General features: G+C 34.6%; 1 protein-coding gene across 2 annotated transcripts in view; it reads right to left on the bottom strand.

Moving 5' to 3' along the window:
• Positions 1-20,473, bottom strand: part of LOC118186215 (uncharacterized) — a 695,790-nt gene that overhangs the window by 150,156 nt on the left and 525,161 nt on the right. For both annotated transcript variants that reach the window (XM_085813564.1, XM_085813565.1), the window contains exon 9: positions 14,418-14,563. In XM_085813564.1, coding sequence (XP_085669690.1) covers positions 14,418-14,563 — 146 coding nt within the window. The remainder of the gene's footprint in view (positions 1-14,417; positions 14,564-20,473) is intronic.

Below are 20,473 nucleotides of genomic sequence, written 5' to 3'. Positions count from 1 at the left end.
ATTACATGAATTGCGTTTCAACTGAAGACAGCTTTTCATTTTCTAGTCATTTTAACTATAAAGTTTAAAGCAAAGTCCAAAGGGTAAATATTTTAATTAAAAGATTTTTGCTAAATGACAAAGAAATAAAACAGTTCAGCAGGGTTTATTTTATACCACCGAGTGACGCGATTCTTATATCGGCTGAAACAATCTAAATCATATTAAAGATAATGCTTTTTTATACAATCTATAACGCGCGAGAAAAAATAGCTCCTTAAAACATTCTTTCTAAGAGGATTAATATAAAAGATTATATTTATATATATTTTTTAAAGCTGGGACTTGAACCAAACTGTCAAACTTTTAAAGTTTAATTTACATGGTGGTTATAATTAAAGTTTCAATTCGAAATGGTCATAAAAGGAAAACTACCGGAACAAATGCTATAAAACTTGGGAATCGTGTAAAGGAGTATATGGGAATTTATTTTCCGCAGGAAAAAAATGAGTTCAAAAACTCACCACCAGGATAAAATGGCGCTGTATACAATATTGTTAAATGAAATAACACACGAAAATATCTGTTTAAAATGTGTTTAATATTTTCCGAAACGTGTTACAAAGCATGTTGAATATAGCGTCCAGCATTTTCCGAAAGTAAGTTAAATCCTGTTACTGCATTCTCAACAGCAGCTCTTAGCATAACAGGAGGCATGTTACGGACATGTCAGCGTATCAGATTTTTCATATCTGCCAAATTGTTTAGATTAACACCATAAACAGTGCTTTTGAGATAACCCCATAGCCAAAAGTCACAGAGGTTGAGGTCTGGTGGGAAGAGGGGAAGTGTTGGCCTATAAAACGTTCATTCGTGAAATGTTGCCTAAGTAACTGTGCGACATACGTGAGGTGGGGCCCAGCCCTGCATAAAAATCGTAGTATCTAAAATGCCACGTCACTGCAGTTCATGTATCCCGAAACATTTTAACATTGACTTTAAGTGAGCTGCAGTAACAGTGGCCCACCTATCGACTGCTCTTCAGAGGAAAATGGTTCAGTTATAAAACTAGCTGTCATTCAACACTAAACGGTGCGGTATGACTGCTATGCAATCGAACGCAGTAGGAGAATGCAATGGAACAAGATAGATAACATGAGGGATTTCGTTGGCCCAAATCCATTAAAAGCGTTTTGAATCAGTATTTTCATGTTTTAGTGCTGAATTCAGGCTTCAAAAATTACAAATTAGCGATCTGTAAGAAAACGATTTCCAGATTGTACGCACTTGTGAGAGTGATTTGCGATCTCACATTTTCTAATCGCTAATTCGTGGTTTTCACGGACGAATTTGTCACTTACACGGATGGCGCAATCGACTTTTATCGAATTTAACGCCTTTAAATGGTAATTTGCCTACTTCAAAGTTTCTTAAGGGTATACAACATATTAAACCTGTGTAACAAAAGGTTAAGTTAGATTCCGACCCATATTTCGTTTAACGATACTGCATAAGGCGCCATTTCCCCCCCTGGTGGTGAGGTTTCGAACTTTCTTTTCTTTGCGGAAAATAAATTCCCATGACATCCTTTACACGGTTTCAAAGTTTGATAACATTTGATAAAGTAGTTTTCCTTTTATGGTCGTTTCAAAGTGAAACTTTAATTATAACCACCCTGTATGTTATTAAATTTTAATTTGAAGCTATGCGTTATATGTATACCATGCGTAAGATTTTCGCTTTTATGGGAAAAATAAAGAATCGAAGCAAATATACTTTGAATATTGGACCCAAACCTGAAAAAAGTTCCGCTCCCTCCGAAAATAAAATGTTGAAATTTCGACCATGAATTTATTGAATTATCGAAATATTCAATTTGACTTATCTTCTAAGTCCTAGTTCCGACAACAATTCCGTCAAAAATTCCGAATTACTGAAGTTGAAGTAAAAGGTTTAGTATATATTAACTGTATGTTAATAAAGTAATCAGATTGTAATAAAAATAGATTATAGAATTTACGCTGATGCAACTTTTTGTCTGACAGCACAACGTGTAATGGAAGAGAAGGCTTGTAGAGATCTGTTTTTGACATGCCTCTAAAAGTAGATGTCCTACTCCTTTTCTGTCTTCAATGTCAAAAAACTTTCCTTTGAGAGACAACTTTAGGTTTTGGGAACGAAAAAAAATTACGAGAAGACAAATTTGAAGAACATGCAGGACGATTGAGTACACATACTTATTTTCGGAACACAAGCGGTTCTCCGACTGGTTATTGAATAATGAAAACATGCATTGTCATGTAATACAAAAGATTTGGAATACGTTTTCTGACTGAAAACGTAAGATTAAAAGTCATCTGCTTAATTCACAGCCATTTACAAATCAATTGCGCGGGCAATATCAGAATCGTTTTGATCCTGAGCTTGTAAGACAAACCTAATATCACTGGATTTAAACACTTCTTTAATCTTTCGAGAACGTTCCTTCTTTAGCTCATAATCCAAGAATATTAAGTGAATACAATTATTGCAAAAGAAATTGAATATTCATTTGCACTATGGCTTGGTAGTTTACTAACGAGTTAACAAAACTTAAATTCTGCTTTTTTGTCTAAGAATACAAGAATATTTTAAAATATTTACAAATAAAATATTCAATTGGAGATTTAATTGGAGCTTCACCAGTTGCCTAGCATTTGAAGATTGTTAAATACTAATTGTTTGTTGCAGTCTAACCCAGGCTGCATGGTTGGTTTTCGTAGTTTTCTAGGTTCTCTTTACAAAGGTTCTCTATGAAAGCATCTTAATAAAATGACTCCCATGTTCTTTTTATGTTCAAATAACCAACTAACCTAGTTTAAGCGAGATTTCCAAGTGAAGTTACTAGCAAAAACCCAAATACTCATTAAAAATCATGTAGCTTGCCAATCGGGAGTAACATGAAAGATACGGCGCCAATAATTGAATTGCTGTTACTGTACGCTGTTTCTAAACTTGGATGGTCATTCCTTAATTAAATTGCCCACCAGCGGCCGAGCGGTAAAGACGTTGAACACTGGTAGTTCAGTCCGAGTTTCGAATCCTGCGAACGGGCTGGTCGCATGGGTGTTTTCGTGGTTTTCTAGGTTCTCTTTACAAAGGTTCTCTATGAAAGCATCTTAATAAAATAACTCCCATGTTCTTTTTATGTTCAAATAACCAACTAACCTAGTTTAAGCGAGATTTCCAAGTGAAGTTACTAGCAAAAACCCGAATACTCATTAAAAATCATGTAGCTTGCCAATCGGGAGTAACATGAAAGATATGGTGCCAATAATTGAATTGCTGTTACGGTACGCTGTTTCTAAAGTTAGATGGTCATTCCTTAATTAAATAGCCCACCAGCGGCCGAGCGGTAAAGACGTTGAACACTGGTAGTTCGGTCCGAGGTTCGAATCCCGCGAACGGGCTGTCTACATGGGCGTTTTCGTAATTTTCCCCATGTGTAACGTGTATGCGAGCCAGTTTCCCTTAGAAAGTCCTCCACGAAGGCAAGACTCCCCTTAGGCAGATAGCCCTCGTGTGCTTTGCTATAATTAAATAATCCAATCCAATCCTTAATTAAATATAATTGATTTGTAACTTCTACTAGAACTGACGGTAAGAATTGAAGTGCAAATAAATAATATCGTGTGCAATCTTGATTAATATAAAATTAAAAATATTTGCATAGAAAAATATTTTCATTCAGACAGAAAGTTTTTTGAAATATTTGCAATTACTTTATAAGAAGGATTTATTAATAACCGTAATAATTACTTATTATATTACTGATGATTAGGATTCTGTTCTTGACAATTAAATTCTAAGTTAGAATTTTAAGGATATTATGAAAATATGATACGCACAAAAATACATTTAGGATAAAAAATGAGTTGATTTTTATGTTTTAAAACTTCTTAAATTCATTTAATAAACATCGTATCCTCGTTGTTAATTGAATCCAGAATGTTGGGTGTCGTTTATATAATTATTCTTACTTGTCCACAGAATCTGCTGACTTCTCCAGCCATTAAGTAGTTGCAGATCATTTCTACAAAACCATTGAACTTCCAATAATTCAGTCTCTAGAGGGTTGTATGTTTATATCCTAATTTGACTTTTATAAAAGTGATTATTCTAAATCTTATGTTTCTAGAAAGATGTTATACTGTGCTTTAAAAATGTGGATGATAGTATCAGCCGCTCTTTCAGCCACTTCAAAGGGAACAGTTTGTTTAGAAATAAATTATGCAGTTAATGTCATAAAATTTAAATAAATATCAAACGAAAATTCTCAGTTTTAGACAATTCGATTTAAACGAAGTAAAGTAGCAGACGATAAAACGCCGGAAGTAAAAATTTACTCTTACAAAAATTTACTCTTATTTGTTTTAATAGAGGAAATTAAAAAAAAATAGTTAAAAATTTGAATAATATCATCTATAATTTAAAAAAATAGCTTTTCATATAGTATTAATAAATATTTATTACGCATCATTGAGGGAAACACGTCATATAATTAATTCTCCGTAAAATTTTACTTGAAATTTAAAGTTAAAAATAGCTGTGGCAATTCACTGTAACAAAAACCCATAAACCACATTTGGTGTTATTATCGCTCAAAAAAAAGATGCCAAATTTCAAAACTCGAAAATATGTTAATTCGTGTATATCTTAGAAAATTTTGAATAAAATAGTAATTTTTTGCGGATATGCTTAAAAATACACCTATTGTAAGATGATGGTAAAAATTTTATAGGTTATAATTCAAAATGTTTTTCGAAAAATTTTTAAAAATTATTTAAAAATAGAAATTTAAAAAATAAAACACAAAAATTGGTAAATTTTATTTGGAATGAACCTAATTTCGAAATGTGAGAGAAAAAATCAAAAAGTTTAATAAAAAAAAGAGATATTAATAAATATTTGCCAAATTCAATTAACATTGAGGAGCTAAAATTTTGAGAGCTAATATTTTAAAAACTACTCGTACGATTTTTACAAAACTTGGTATTCTGGCATAATTTGAGTCGTAGAATCAAAATATGAAAAAAAATGGTATGTTATTTCAGAAAAAGTCCGATTTTGTGTCAAAATACCTATGTTAGAATAGTGCTATATATAAATCTAATATATATCCTAAGTCGCGCTCTCGAGACATAAAAAACGCAATTTGAATTTTGTCAATCGGCCCAGTAGGACGGGAGATATAGCACTGTCCCATGTTTTTTTTAGCAGTGTACCAACTGTTGAAAGTACCGAGGTGAACTGTACACATGACGCTGATAAACTTCAGAGTAATGAACAAACTGTTTCAGATCTTCCTGTGGATGGAGAGTCTGAAAGGACTGAATCTTCAGACTGTGATACGCAAAACAGAAATATTTTTGAGAGCTGCAGTGAAAGAGTATTTGACCCGGGTATAACTTAATGGAAAGCCTGAAAGTGAAATTCATTTTGGACTTATAAAATTTAAAAATATTATAAAATATTATATATTATGAAATTTAAAATTATTATGTGGCTAATGTGTGTATATAACTTGTACATTGTGTAAATATTTGTTTCTTTAGTTATGTTGCTTGTTTGTTTTATTACACTTTGTTTGTATCGAATTTTGCTTCTGACCAAGGATTGTGCTGCCCGGGAGTGCAGGCCTTGGGATAGGCAGTGTTACGAGATGTGCAGGCTGCGTTAAGATAACTTCCCCGCAAAGCGGGTTTAGGATTACTAGAAAATGGCAAGAATCGCAGAGTTGCCATATTTGGAGAGAAATCGCCCATTTGGCGACAGAATTGGCGATGTGCAATGGACGGATGGAGAACATTCTAGAACAGCTGAAAAGCTATAAAAACCTGCTTGTACGTGGAGTAGTAGTAGTGTCTCGTAGTCTATCGAGTCGATCGTTTAGTCTAATCGAGTGTCTCGAGAATCTATCGAGTTGATCGTCAGTCTAGTGTCGAGTTGGTCATCGAGTGCAGAGTGTGCATCATTCAGACTATCGAATGCCGCGTCGAGTGCATCGCGAGTTGTAGCATGGAGAGTCTCGAGAGTACGTCGAGTTCCGAGAGCGATCGAACGAGTCGTGAGCTGCACTCTAATGCTTTGTTGTGAAACTATCTTCACCTTTATAGCCCGATAGCCTGATGGCTGTCTTACTGATTGTTTCAGCGTGTTTGTCGCAGTTTTTGACGACTGTAAACGGGATTTTGGAACTGTCCTACTGGCTAAATAAATTGTGTTTTGATATTTCATCAAGTGACGTCGTTAATCGCTCCAAATCCCCGAACCCGTAAAAAAGCAACAATATTATCCAGTATTATGTGGGAATGCAACCCACATTCTTGGCCAACCATTGTACCGACCATAGTGGCTCTTCATTCACGCTAACCCGTTGTTTCTTTACTGTGTTCTAAAAATTAGATTAACTGTTAGATATAATTACAAACGATGGAAAAGGTACGAAAGTTTCAAATTCTGTGGAAATGCATATTTTTTTAATGGCCTATCATTTTACGATTTTAACTATGACAGAAGCCTTTTAATAATTCTTCAGTTATACAACATCTGTAACTCCAGTACAACAACATCTATTGCTAAGAGCTCCTTTTAATGTTTCTGTTCACATTAAATGTACGTGCTAGGAAGATTTCTATTCTTCGGGATTTCTCTAACGCGTACAGTAAAAGTTCAAGATTAATGCAACACGTGAAGAATTGTTCTCTAGGTAATTCTGGCGGAAGAAAGATAATAAAAGGAAACGGCATTAGGATTCATTCCTGCCTTCAAAATCATTAATGAAGGTTACGTGCTGACAAGCGGTTCTAGAAGAATTTTTTCTCCAGTTCTCCATTCTTTCCTCTTCATGGGTTAAACAGGCATTATTCATGCAATGAAGAACTCGAATGATACTCGAGGGAAAAGGAAACTTATATCTTGAGTTCGCTTTATCCCCCTCTTCAATTATGTTACTAGTGTATAGATGAAATGGCTGCATTCTAATGCTGTAGTAAAGAAAGGAACGACAAAAGAGGTTTTTCGAATGTTTTTCATGAATCCTTCAGACATTTTTTTTAGTTTATTTTAAATTGGATAACTGGAGAAATTAGGTGGGGAGAGAACGTACTGCAGATTGTAATTAGCGAGATAAAGAAGTTCCGTCGGCTAACGTTTTACTATAATTATACCAGGAATTTTTTCTTTAACGTAATTTTGTAACTATAAATGCTATAAAAATAAATTTCTTCCGTTATTGAAAGAAGGGTATTATGATATATCTTTGAAAGAAACATCATGCCTTTAGGGGTTCAAAGAACAGAATCAAAGCGAAATAATATGCCGTATATTCTGGCGTATAACGCGCATTTTTAGTAGAAAAAAATGAGATCGAAATTTACGGGTGGGCGTTATATGCCGGATATAAAAATGATAGATTTAAAAGTAAGAAAAAGATGAACAAAAAAAAAAAAAAAAAAAAAAAAAAATATGATTTCTACATGTGTAGAGACATTAGGTATTTTTTGGAAGCAGACGAGATGAAAAATGAGCAATCGCCTTCGCCGGGGATCGAACCACGGACTTCTGGAATACGCGCCCAGCAGACAACTACACCACGAAGGCACGCTACGAAGGCGGGAGAAATACCGTATGCATGTACCTAAGTGCTATTACTAGCGGCTTTGGTGATTTTCTAGCACTCAGTCGGTAACACTTTCTTTTAGGATAGGCCATTTCATTACCTTTTTTTGGCAAATCATATTCATTAATTTGCATATTAATTATTGTGATATCAATTTTCTTCCACTTACGTATGGGGCTTTTACCAATATCAAACAGCCTTGCTGCAGCACGTTTTCCATTTTCTTCCGCAAACTGAATGGTTTTGGATTTGAAACGAGCACTGTGTTTGTTTCGTTTGGCAGATGGCATAATTATTGAAAACTGCATCAAATGCATTTCAGCTAAAGGAAATGCGACTAGAAAAGCCTTCGATGTTCACTTTAAAATCCCGGCTTCAAATGACTACAGGTCCTTATTCTGCGAATTCACTCGGGTCGGAAGGACATTCGTATCCAATTTATGTATCCCCTTTTCTCGAAACCTTAGAATAACATTCTTGTGCACACCTGCATTGAATTGAATACCACCAACCCTTTTTGCAGATTTACTCCCCCAAGCACTTTTCCCACATACATATTGTTCCCCTTATCGTTTGTGACTGCAGTATATCATTTTTCGAAACGTCTTCGAAAAATCTTGGATTGAATGCCTTCAAAAGATAACAGTATCTTTAAGATTGTATCTTTAAGGTTTGTTCATAAAGAAAAGGGTGCGCATTATACAGCGAATATACCTAAAAATTAAAAAAACGTAGTTTGAAATTACAGGTGCGCGTTATAAGCTGGGATATACGGTATTTCATTTCCCGTTTCGTGAAGAACTATTAGAGAGTTAAACTTATATCTATATAAGAGAAACTTAGAATTATGACAGCAAATGTAAGGAATTATCGCATCCCCCGAATGTGTTCTCATGGTGTAAGTGGTTAGGAATTCCGGCTGCCAACTGGAAGAATTGTGATTCGTATTCCGGCAAAAGCGCAATTGATCTTCGCGTTTATTGGCTACAAATAGCTAATATTGCGCAAACGGCAAAACGCTCAAGGAAAGCCTCTCAATCTTGAACACTCAAATTTTCTGAAAATAATGTATAGAAATCTGCTCATTTACAAATGCATAATAATGAGAAATTAAGCTGTTGATACTCTATAATTAGGCTTCTGAAATTCATAAAAGATAAGAAGATTTGGCGATAAAGCGCTCTTTGGCGATTTTCTAAGTTTTTTAAAATGCAGTTTTGTAAATTAGGGAAGTTATTAAGCTGACCTACTAGCGCAATAAAAAAATAAAATAATAAATGAAAAGATAAAAAGCGAAAGATGCATTATTTGGCTGTTAATACACATAAACTTAAAAATAAATGACAGATTAAAAAATGCCAATGGAAACTTTCTCTTTGAAGAATTAGGGCAAAGCATTTTTTTTTTGTAGAAAGGTGTTTCAAATTACGCTCATTTTCTCGCGATGCGGAAAGTAAAAGTACACACTTCATATACGATGATAAATACGATGATACGTATACCAGCTGCATTTAGTTAATTAAATAAAAAAAAACATGTATAGCAAAGAGATCATAATAGAATATTACACTTTTTTATTACTGCAATATGCACGTAAATGTACGCAATATTGCCATGTAATACCTATTTTTATTTCAGCGTTTTAGACTAAAACGAAAAGCACCATCTATCGGTGAAAACTTATAACAAATCTATTTTTATATTAAAAAAAAAGTTAAATTTTTGTTTTTAAATTCTCTGTGTTAAATCTTTGCGCGCAAATCGTATCCTGGGCATCTCATAACCATTAAAAGCTTCTTCTTGTTGTTTTAACTCCTCCAGTAATATTTAGCATGTTTCAATTATTAAGAACTTTTGAAAATAAGAGCCGATAGGTTTGAAAGCCGATAGGCCTTTTCTCGTCTTTGAAATTCAAACCGATACCCTCATTTTTTTTCGTATTGGATCGGTTAAAATTTACTTGAATCCTCTTTACCTTACTTATGTACTTACTTATTTATACGTGAAAAAAAGGATAAATTATGTCTTTAATGTTTAAAATGAATACTGAGAAATTAAAAAGCGGAAAAAAATCCGCCCAAAAGGGCGCAAAAGCTTCTGAAAACTAAAGTTCTGAATACGAATGAATATAGGCTTTGGTTCTCGCTATGAAAGAAAAAAGAAGGTAGAAAGAGAAGTTTAGTTTATTTGAATATGTCAAAACAATTCAGGGCTAACTTGTCCAAGGGAGGGGTGCTTTCGTGGATGCACTCTGTAAAAGAAACTGGCTCGTGCACGCGCTGCATATTGGGAAAACTGCGAAAGCAGCCAATAAGCCAGTCTGTTCGCCGGGATTCGACCCCGTATTGAACTACCAGAGTTCAGAGATTTTACCAATCGTCTCTGGCGGGCTGTGTGTTGTAAGAATGGATGATCAAAGCGGATGACAGAAAGCCACCTGAGTGTATATATATTTACCTTCACATCCAATCCGCCCGACCCGGCCCTACATTGAAACAACCAGAACCGCCCGAAAACGGCCGAGATAGTAATCTTCTTTTCTTCCCTCCCCCTAAGGTATGCAGTAGCAGGTGCACTTTCCCCAAATGCATTGTATCAGTTTACTGCAGACAGCTTCTCCTAAGAGGTTTTTTTTTTTATCTTTTGGTTGATCGTGACATTTCGTCGTTGATTCTTTTGTGGAACAGTGTGCTTTTAAGCTTTAAACAGCAATAAAAGAGCAGTTTAAATATTTAAGGATTATATTTATTTTTAAACAATTTATTCCTTCCCATAAAAATAATGGAAATAAACAAAATCTCAGTCGTGATCATAACAAAGCCGGAAAGGCTTGTTGATCTGACCTTCAGAATAGTTTTATAAAGAACGGGGTCAAAGGCTAATGGAATCTTTGCTAGAAAGTACAAAGGATGTCATTGGAAATATTCACACCTATTTTCTGCGTTAATGGACGGGGAGGGGAGGAAATTGCAGTGAAACTGGAAAAGTATTTCGGGCGGTTCGGGTATTTTGAGGATACAGCTTAGTGAAGGGTCTGGATTTCAAAGAGTTAAATATGGTGCCTTATTCCTTACCGAAAATTTTAATGAAGCATCGCCACAGTATATTTTCACCAAACCTAATGAAGCAAATAAAGAATCTAGCTTTTAACCAGCTTTCTAGCTTTTTAAGTTAATCACTTTAAATGTTTTCTCAAGTGAGAAATAATTGCTTTTATTCACCAAATAATTCTTTCTACGTAAAAATAACGGTTATACTTAAAAAGAAATTCTCAAATACCTTTAAGGAAAGATAAAAAAACCGTTAACTCGATCGAACACTTGAGGTAAATTGGCTTAAAAATGCGTCGCCACACATTTAAATTCTTAAAACTTCAGTAAATAAATTCCGGTCAAACAATTAAAGGTGGTCTGCTGGGAAAACAGAAACCAAAAGAGGTTAATGAAATTATTTATTTGTATTCAAAAACATACCGAGAACTGAAAAATTAATCAAAAATCTTAATAAATTGTTCCAAGAGACTTTGTTAATTGTTGAAGATTTGTCGTCTCTTAAAAGAACGTAAAAATGAGCTAGTGTGCTTTCATTTGAGATTTAAATGTCTCATTCTTCGTCAAGAACGTAATGCATCTGTCTTTTGATTTGTTTGCTTTTTGTTTCACTAATTATATCGGTCACTTATGTTTTGTTCGAAGTTAATTGCCGAGAATTAATTGAAAATTTGGTCGGAAAATAGAAGAAGAAAAGAATGAGTCGAATGTATCGGATATATCCGAAAAGCATTAGGACTTCCGTCAGATAATTATGCGGTTGCAGTTTAGTTCTTTCATCTTTTTCTTTTTCTTTTTTTTTTTTAAATTAAAGAATGCTGATAGTTTTTTAAAATTATCTACGGATAATTTTCAATTGAAAAGCTAAAAAGTACATTTAATCAAATTCATTAACGTTAACGGTAATGATTATCGGAGACTTAAAATTATATTAAAAGAAGAAAATAAAAAATTAAATACACAGAATAAGTAAATAAAAAAGAAAGGAAAGAAAAAGGGAAAAAATTTGAAAGCTTTCAGAATTTATATTAAGCTCAAAGCGGCGTTTTTGTTTCATTTACACACAATGCACGTTCCGAAGCGTTCGGGCTAACGCTCCTTTAGGCTAAAAATATTTAAAATAACGTATCTTTAGAATTTCGGTTAGACAGTCTCGCGCGCTGGAGATAATGTTTTATTCCGTACAGTGTTGCCACTGCTTGCTTTGATATTGTTGAGTGTTTAAACAAAAGTTCGTTAAAGTTTTATAAAGTATGAAATAGGTAATAAGATAATTCCAAAATTCAAAATTCGGGGTTCCACGTGTTCGTATTCGGGTGGAAGATTATGTTATTCAAAATTGCCAGTGAATTATCCAAACGTCGACCTACAATCCTCTTTGGACTTGGAAAGGAACTGTTAAGAGGAATGGCATAAAATACTTCTTGCGATACTAAAAAAGGCTTTTAAACTATAGCAAGATATAGAAAGATGGCGAATAATTAGGATTACCAAATGGAACATTTCAAACATAAAACTTTTAGGTAAAATATTTCTGTAAATACAATAAAAATCATCTAAAATATGTGCGAATAGCCTCCGTATTACCTCATTTTATAGTATTTAAACAAAGTTTAGACTGTGAAAACGAAAGGGTTTTAAAACTAGTCATTTTGTAAAAGAACGCGAAAGTTAAATTGCACAACGTTTACCCGCAGCCATCTGAAATAACAAATCCTGTCTAGTTAGGCTGAGAGAATCAAGTCACTTGACGTCATCAATGACTCCTAAGCTTTTCGACCTTCTGTGACAGCCATAAAATCCAATCGATTCTATACATAGCAACGTAATATAAGGCGTTAAAAAATTCTTTTTTGAAGCCAAAATTAAACCAAGAATTTTGAATTCTGTTCTAATTCTTAATATGTGTTCTAATTATGGTGAAGAGATAGAATTTACAGGATCTATTTACTGACGTATTATAAAATATCTCACGTTAATTAACCAATTATTTTAAGTCTTCACTATAACTCTCATTTCAATGTTACCCACCAGAAGGCAAATTATACTTGTGTGTATTTCAGCGGAAGGTTTTTTAATCTATATTTCTAAGATTCTGGCAACCGCGCCGCCCAACCGGTATAGTGGTTAGCGTCGCTGACTGCCGTGCCGAAGGGCCCGGGTTCGAATCCCGGAGGGCTTGGCGGTACTCTAAATATGCGGCGAGCAGAAAGTCCTGTCGTGTGGTTTGGTGGAAGGGGAGAGGGGGGTCGGAGAATCTCGGACCTGTACCCCCGTGGTGTTCTCCATCAAAATTGGGGGCGGAACTGAGCTAAATCGCACTGTCTCCCGTAAGGTGCTCGTTGGCTGTTGCCAACAACAGGCATAATCTTGTGATCTTTGCCACGAGGAATTTGAGGCTACTTGCCACGAGATCACGGCCAGACAAGTGAGCATAAGTAACAGTAACAGATATGGCAGCCGCATCTTGCACTTAGTGTGCTTGGGCAGCTCTGCTTAAAAGTTATATTCCAGTTATAACATATCGCTAGCCTACTCCTATAAATACGACGCTGTAAAATATCTGAGCCACCTTACTTTTTAGTCTATTTTATCCTTAGTCTTAAACTACGTTATCAATGTCTGAATTTAATTGTCTGTTATGTTAATTTAAATATCTACAAATGATGGGTGTTCCGTCTGTAGCACAATTTGTGCCTCTTCAGTCACGGGTACTAGATAAAAAGGTTATTTTAACCTTCTTTAGTATTTTCTGAGCTGTTTAAAGACGTAGGGATAAGTCTCTGCTTGTTTAGTAGTGTCTGCAGGACTTAAGCTTCAAGTTCTAACAGAAACTTTACAGTATAAACAGTTTAGTTCGCAATCTGAAAGTCGATGTTTTTTAAAACTTTATTGTTGATTTATCGTTATAACAGAAAGTGAAACTTAAACCAACCGAACTGCGTTTTAAATAAGCCCTATTGCATTAATTTCAATGAATGTTTATGTTCTTCTTGTAATTATTTATCTGATTACGGTAAAATACATTAAGAGCATCAGCCTAAAAAGAGGGATGCTTTCGCGAAGAACTTTCCAAGGAAAACTGACCAGAATGTATATATTAGACTGAAGTGCAAGGTTCGGCAAACACGAAGCCTACAAAGCATTAATAAAAAAACGATGACGTACTACACTTTCTTTACTTTATTACTTTTTGTTCATCAACCAATGAATGTCCTTTTCTAAGAACAGATTAAACAAACGTGGTAATAGTAATTTTCTGCCCAGGAAATGATATTTTGTCTTTAAAAATTCAGTTACTATTCATTAGTGTATAAGGTATTTCTCTCGCCTTCTTGGCATGCCTTCGTGGTGTAGTAGTCAGCACTAAAAGGATTGTGGGTGATGATTCTCTCCACCAGGATTTGGCTATTGGGTCCCCTAATCCCCAGTCGCCCTTTAAAAGGGGGAGTATATAAGGTATTTCTTCCGCCTTTGTAGTGTAGTGGTCAGTGCGCTCGGCGCGTATTCGAGAGGACCGTAGTTCGAGTCCCGACGAATCCGCTGCTCATCTCTCCTGTTTCAAAAAACCTAATATCTCTACAAGTGTTTTGGCGTATATATCGGATAAAATTTGCTATCTTATTATTAAGCACTGAATATTAGAAATAATGCTATACGGCATTAGCAATAGTAATTTTGAAATAAATTTAGACAAAATGTTAGATTTTGAACTACATTTGCCTCACCTGGCTCAAAATATATCTCTTGATAATCGTGATCGAAGTCGAAACTACCAAGTTTTCCGAGTTTTAACATCTGCTCTATTGTCAGTTTCAGCTCCTCTGAATCTTCGTCTTTGGCCAAGACATGAAATTTCATGATGGAGTTCGATCTGAAAAAGAAAAGAACATCAAAATGAATAAAAGTCGGACAAGCTTTTACATTAAAAATAAAAGAACTTATACAGTATTTTTTCCCTCCATTCTTTATGCCTTCCTGGTGAAATGGTAGCGTACACGACGCGGATTCGAAAAATCCAGGTTCGAGTCGGTTGAGGACATTGCTTATTTTTCATGTCTCTTGCTTCAAAAAAAATCTAATGAATCTACAGTCACCCAAACTAAAGCTGGAGGATGATGATTTTTTACCACCAAGATGTGGCTATAAGGTCCCCTTATCCCCAGTCGCCCTTTAAAAGGGGAAGTATGTAGTTTTCTCCCTCCTTTCTTCATGTCTTCGTAGTGTAATGGTATAAGGTATTTCTCCCGCCTTTCTGGCATGGCGTCGTGGTGTAGTGGTTCTGCACGCTGGGCCGGTATCCAGAGGTCCGGTTCGATTCGCGGTGAAGGCGGTTGCTCATTTTTCATCTTGCTTGCTTCCAAAAAATACGTAACGTCTCTACAACGGTAGCACACTAGGCGTGCATTCCAGAGGTCCAGGTTCGAGTCCCGGCGAGGGCATTGCTCATTTTTCATGTTTCGTGCTTCAAAAAATCTAATGACTCTCCAAACGTGTTTTAAAATTATCAAAGAAACATGTCAGAAGCAAGCTTGAAACTTGATAATACGTTTAACTACGATTAACAAGCATAAAGCTAGGGATGAAGTCCGCGGTAAACTGAAAATCACGATTAAAATGAGGGCACTTAACATTACACAAGAAAGAAGTACACGTAGAAGTGGAAGACGCAAATTAACCACCTCCAGACAGACTACGGTAACGCCTCTATTCCCTAACCTTCTTGAGCACAGCCATCCAACAGCTTCTGTGAACATCAGCATTAGATACTGAACTATGCACCTTGGTACAACTTTACTCGGTACATTTGCAGGGATTTAATCAAGTTGATTTACAGTCATTCTATATTTGAACAGCTCTCCTACCGCTCTCTTGCTTTCAGTTCACACTTTCTTGCCAGAATGTAAATTATCCAGCTCACATGTATTGAAATGAGGCATTAACAGTATTGTCGTACTTGGACAGTGTGAAACCGAATATTAATTGCTATAATATTAATTTGTTAAGAATTCAGTGTATTTCAGTGTATGATTAAGGGATTCAGTGTGAAACCGAATATTAATTGCTATAATATTAATTTGTTTCAAATATTAAGCAATATATATTTTTAAAGAATGATTTAACAACGTAAATATATTCCAGATTACGCAAATTAAATTGCCCACTCTTGTTGATAAATACAACTCCTAGTTACTACGACATCACCTAATATCGTTGTTGTTATACCATACATTTTTCGTTTATATTTTTGAAATTTTCTGGAGACTTTGTTTTATGTTGATGGTTTATGATAATAACATTCCCATCATTCCTCAATAAGGAAGCTTACCATTTTTTTAAGACAGTGGCCCGTTTATTTGCAACCTGGTTAATTCATCTTCAGATAATCGGAAGTTAATTTTAATACAAAGAGTTAAATACTAAATTTTTGGAGTAGTTATTAGAACAAATTTCAAAACTTTAAAGGATAAATTTGCTCCTTCTGTGGTTTTTCTAATTAATGCAGATGAAAGAAGAAGAAAATGACAAAAACAACAACAAAACACGTAAGAGTTATTATTAATAAGATTATATTTTAGCTTTCATATACAATATGTGCTACGTTTGTATATAAACATGATCATTTACAAAGATTTTAATCACTTCTTAAGCGCATAGATAAACGTTAAAAGAAGAAATATCACGAAGAAACATTTCATCGCAAAAGAGAACAACCAGGTAAATATTCAAAATAAAATAATGAAAAATTAGCCATTAAATAGTTTGTGATGTAAAAGAAAAATTTCTGTTTTGGTATTTTCAGTTATTTAATACTGACGGAAGAAGTGCTTAAATTAAGGATAATTTAGCAGCTTCATTTTTACTTTTGGTGACTATTTTAAAACACGAAAAATAATCTGAAAGGTATCAGATTTTAAATTACGTCCAAAGGCGCGTTTTTTTAACGGTTTGTGTGTTACCTTTATTTATCAAATATCATGTTCTTTGCACTTAAACTACAAAATTCAGTTCCACAGCAATGTTGCAAAATAATTTTAAAAATGACCATATCTTTAGAATTTCCGATACACAGTTCCGCGCGCTAGGGATAAAAAGGTTTTTCCCCGTAAAGTGTTGCCTTTGCTCTCTTTTCAAGTCGTTGAGTTTATTTAATCAAAAATTCGTTAAAGTTTTACAAAATATGAAACCGATAATTTTAAACAAAACATGAAACAAAATATGAAACAAATTTCAGATTTCAAATTCAGTCTTCCACTGCCCATATTCGTAGGAGGATTACGTCATTAAAAATTGGATGGCTTTAGGTACCGTTGTTTTATCACAGTGCAAGAAACATACATACATTTATGCAGATTCTTCATTATTTAATTTCTTCAAATATAATACAGGGCGATAGTATTTGGTGACAACGATTTAAAAAGTGATACAGCCTTTTAAAGTTTTCAACGCAAAATCGCAAAACGAAAACAATAGTCCTTCAGGGACACAGCCTCTTTGGACTAACAATAATGGGAATTTAGTTTAAGGGGTATCAGAAAAACCTATACCTACACTGACCATTTTCCATGTACCTTTTCTCGAAATCTGCTGTAGATACACGCTTGAAACTTTATGTGTAATTAAAGTATACCTATCTGATTGTACTAAAATGAGCTTTTAAACATTTTGAATTTTAGAGTAATTTACAGAATATTTTGTTAGGCATAGTACAATTTAGCACTTTTCTCACATAAAAAAATTTTAAAATTTTTTTCTCAGTTTATCACAAAAAGCTCATTTCAGTAAATATTAGGAAACCTAATAAATAAGCCATACAAACTGTAGCTACCTGTGAGCAGTAGCTCCTGAGAAAAGGTACATCGAGTATAAAAAATCACGTTTGGAGAAAAACGCGTTTTTATGTAAAAATCCTCATTTATAAAAGCATTCGATGACAAATTAAAACTAGAATTTTTACAGTTCTAATATTCATGGAGATTAAAGAATGGTATTTTTAGAAACATAAAAGTGTAGAGAATTTGAAAATACGAAATCACAATGTTTTGAAGATTTTTGGGTTCCAACACCCCTTAAATTACCCTTTATCTTTCCCCCCTTTTCTATACCTTTTCTTTTTCCTATTCATTCCGCCCAAACGGTATAGTTACTAGGGAAGCCTACTGCGTACCGAAGGGCCCAGGTTCGAATCCTGGAGAAGACAGGGCTGTTTGTAAATGTACAGTGTCTTTGCGGCATGGGGCACTCAAAATACATGACGAGCCGAAAGCCCTCTCGAGAGGTTGATGGTAGGGTACGACTGAGCGAAATCGTACTGTCACTTCTAGGATGCTAAAAGTTTTAGCCAACGATTAGGCGATATCTTATTCTTCTTGCCACGATGAATTTCGTGGGCTTGTTCTGAGATAAGTCACAGCAAGAACATATTAAAAAGGATGTTATTAACATTCTGTTGTATCTCCTCTACAATCCACTGCTTTATCCCTCATAGACTAGTATGATTAGGTCAAGATGAAATTTGCATTAAACATGAATTTAGTATCACATATATTTAGGTTCCCTCTCAGTGCTAAGTAAACATTCCCTCACAAGTTATAGGGCATATTTTAATTATCTATTTTCAGAAGATATTCAGATTTTAAATTCGTGTTTTCTTAAGCTATTCTACTCGTAAAGAATTACCTTATATGTGTCATAGATATGCAGTGTTATTAGAAAGCAAAAATATTTTCAGTTTTATCTGCACTTACTTAAAAAAAAAGGCACTGTATTTGCCGGCGTATAAGACGCGCTCTTTTTCTTTGAAAATAGGTCTGAAAAACGGTTGCGTCTTATACTCAGTTTATTCAGAGTTATTCGTTATTTTCTTGTTTCCTCCTGGAGTTTGGGCATATACGTAGAGTAGCACGTAGAGTACGTAGAGTTCAGTGAATACGTATGAGTTGGTTCGTTTAATTTTTGGTGAGCGATTTTTAAGTGTGTGAAATTTCTATTCTTCAATTTTCTTGGAAAATTATGGTTCAAAAACAAGTCGGCATTGCTATAACATAGCATACAAGCTACTTGTGATTGCGTATGCTAAAGAACATGGGAACAGGACTGCAAAGAGGCATTTCGGGAGATCCCCAACTGAGAAAATCACAAGAACTTGGCGGAATCAAGAAGAGGATGGCATAGAGGACAGTTTTTTGTATTGTAGAGACATTAGGATTTTTTTGGAAGCAGGAAAGATTAACAATTTGCAACGTCTTCGCCGGTAATCGAAACTCGGACCTCTGGAATACGCGCCCACCGTGCAGACCACCACACCACGAAGACATGCCAAGAAGGCGGGAAAAATACCTTATATACTCCCCCTTTTAAACGGCGACTGGGGTTTTTAGGGGATCCAATCGCCAAATCCTTGGTGTGGAGATTCATCATCCACGACTCTTTTAGTTCGGGCGCCACTGTAGAGACATTGGGATTTTTAAGAAGCAGGCAACATGAAAAATTAACAAAGTCTTCGCCGGGAATCGAAGAGCGTACTTCTGGAATACCGGCCCAGTGTGCAGACCACCACACCAGGAAGGCATGCCAAGAAAGTGGAAGAAATACCTTATATTATGAGGACTCAGAATGCTGATTTAGATGAGGTTTCAAATGACTCTTCATTAGCTCTGGAGAAGAGTGTCTGGGTTCTGACGAAGAAGATTAAAATGTGTTCTTTTCCAGATAGATTGGGTATTTATAGAAATTCTTACTTTATATTTGTATTACTTTATATTTAAAATACTGCAAATTCATTATAATGATCAGTAATAAAGTTTTATCCATTAAAATTGCGTATAAAAAAGGGCATTTCCTATGGAATTCAATGTTCCTGGAAACTTAATTTTTAAATATTACCCAAAGCACTAAAAATAAAGTAATGAGCAAGACATGCATCATACGCAATAAAGCAGATTTAAATTTCGCCTGCTAATTTAGAAAGGTATTTTATGAAAATACGAACACTCTTCTACAATTTCGATAACAATACAAAAACTCACCTCAGACAGGAATTTACATCACCTGTCACGTAAATGTTACGACAGAATCTTATTAGATGCTAACTTTTTATGCAATGAGTCACAAGTTTCAAAACCAGAAAAGAATTATTTTTCAGATTTTATGCAAAATAGCAGGTTAATGAGAAAACTCATTATTACGAGTTTCTAAAATAATTACAAGGGACATTAAATAAAATTCTAATGCATTTAAAATAAATTACACGTCATTAATCAACCTAAGATGTGTCTATGTCATTTAGCGCAAACTGCAGCAGATTGCTTGATGTTCCGTGCTGTTAATTTGCGTTTTTAAAATATTCCCGAAGATTTCTTAGGAACATGACATTGCTTTTTTGAGAGACTAAAGAGTTTGTACATTAACCAAACAGCAACTGTGTTATAAATTCAGTTCAAGTCATATACAGTGTATCTGTCCTTTCTTCATTTTTGAAACTATTGATTGTAGACATATACTTCCAATTATAAAAATGCTTTAAATAAGGAAAATATTCATACTGTTGCATTAAAAAAAAAATCAGTTTTGCAGTTGTTGAAAGAGTAATTTTTTATACGATCTTCCAATTTTTATAGATTAGTTAGTAAAAGTGTATTATCATTAGGTTTGTTTCGGAGCAGAAAGCATAAAAAATCTGAAATGCGCTAGTCGGAGTTAGAACTCAGAATCTGCCGATTGCTCACCGGACATGCTTACAATTACAACCCGAAGACACGCGGCAAGAAAAGTAAAATATTCC

Source organism: Stegodyphus dumicola, chromosome 3 (assembly GCF_044657685.1).
Source record: "Stegodyphus dumicola isolate Sdum_Otavi_A_Nest chromosome 3, ASM4465768v1".
NCBI lineage: Eukaryota > Metazoa > Arthropoda > Arachnida > Araneae > Eresidae > Stegodyphus > Stegodyphus dumicola.
The sequence above is the reverse complement of the archived record's forward strand: the minus strand, read 5'-3'. Positions and strand labels throughout refer to the sequence as shown.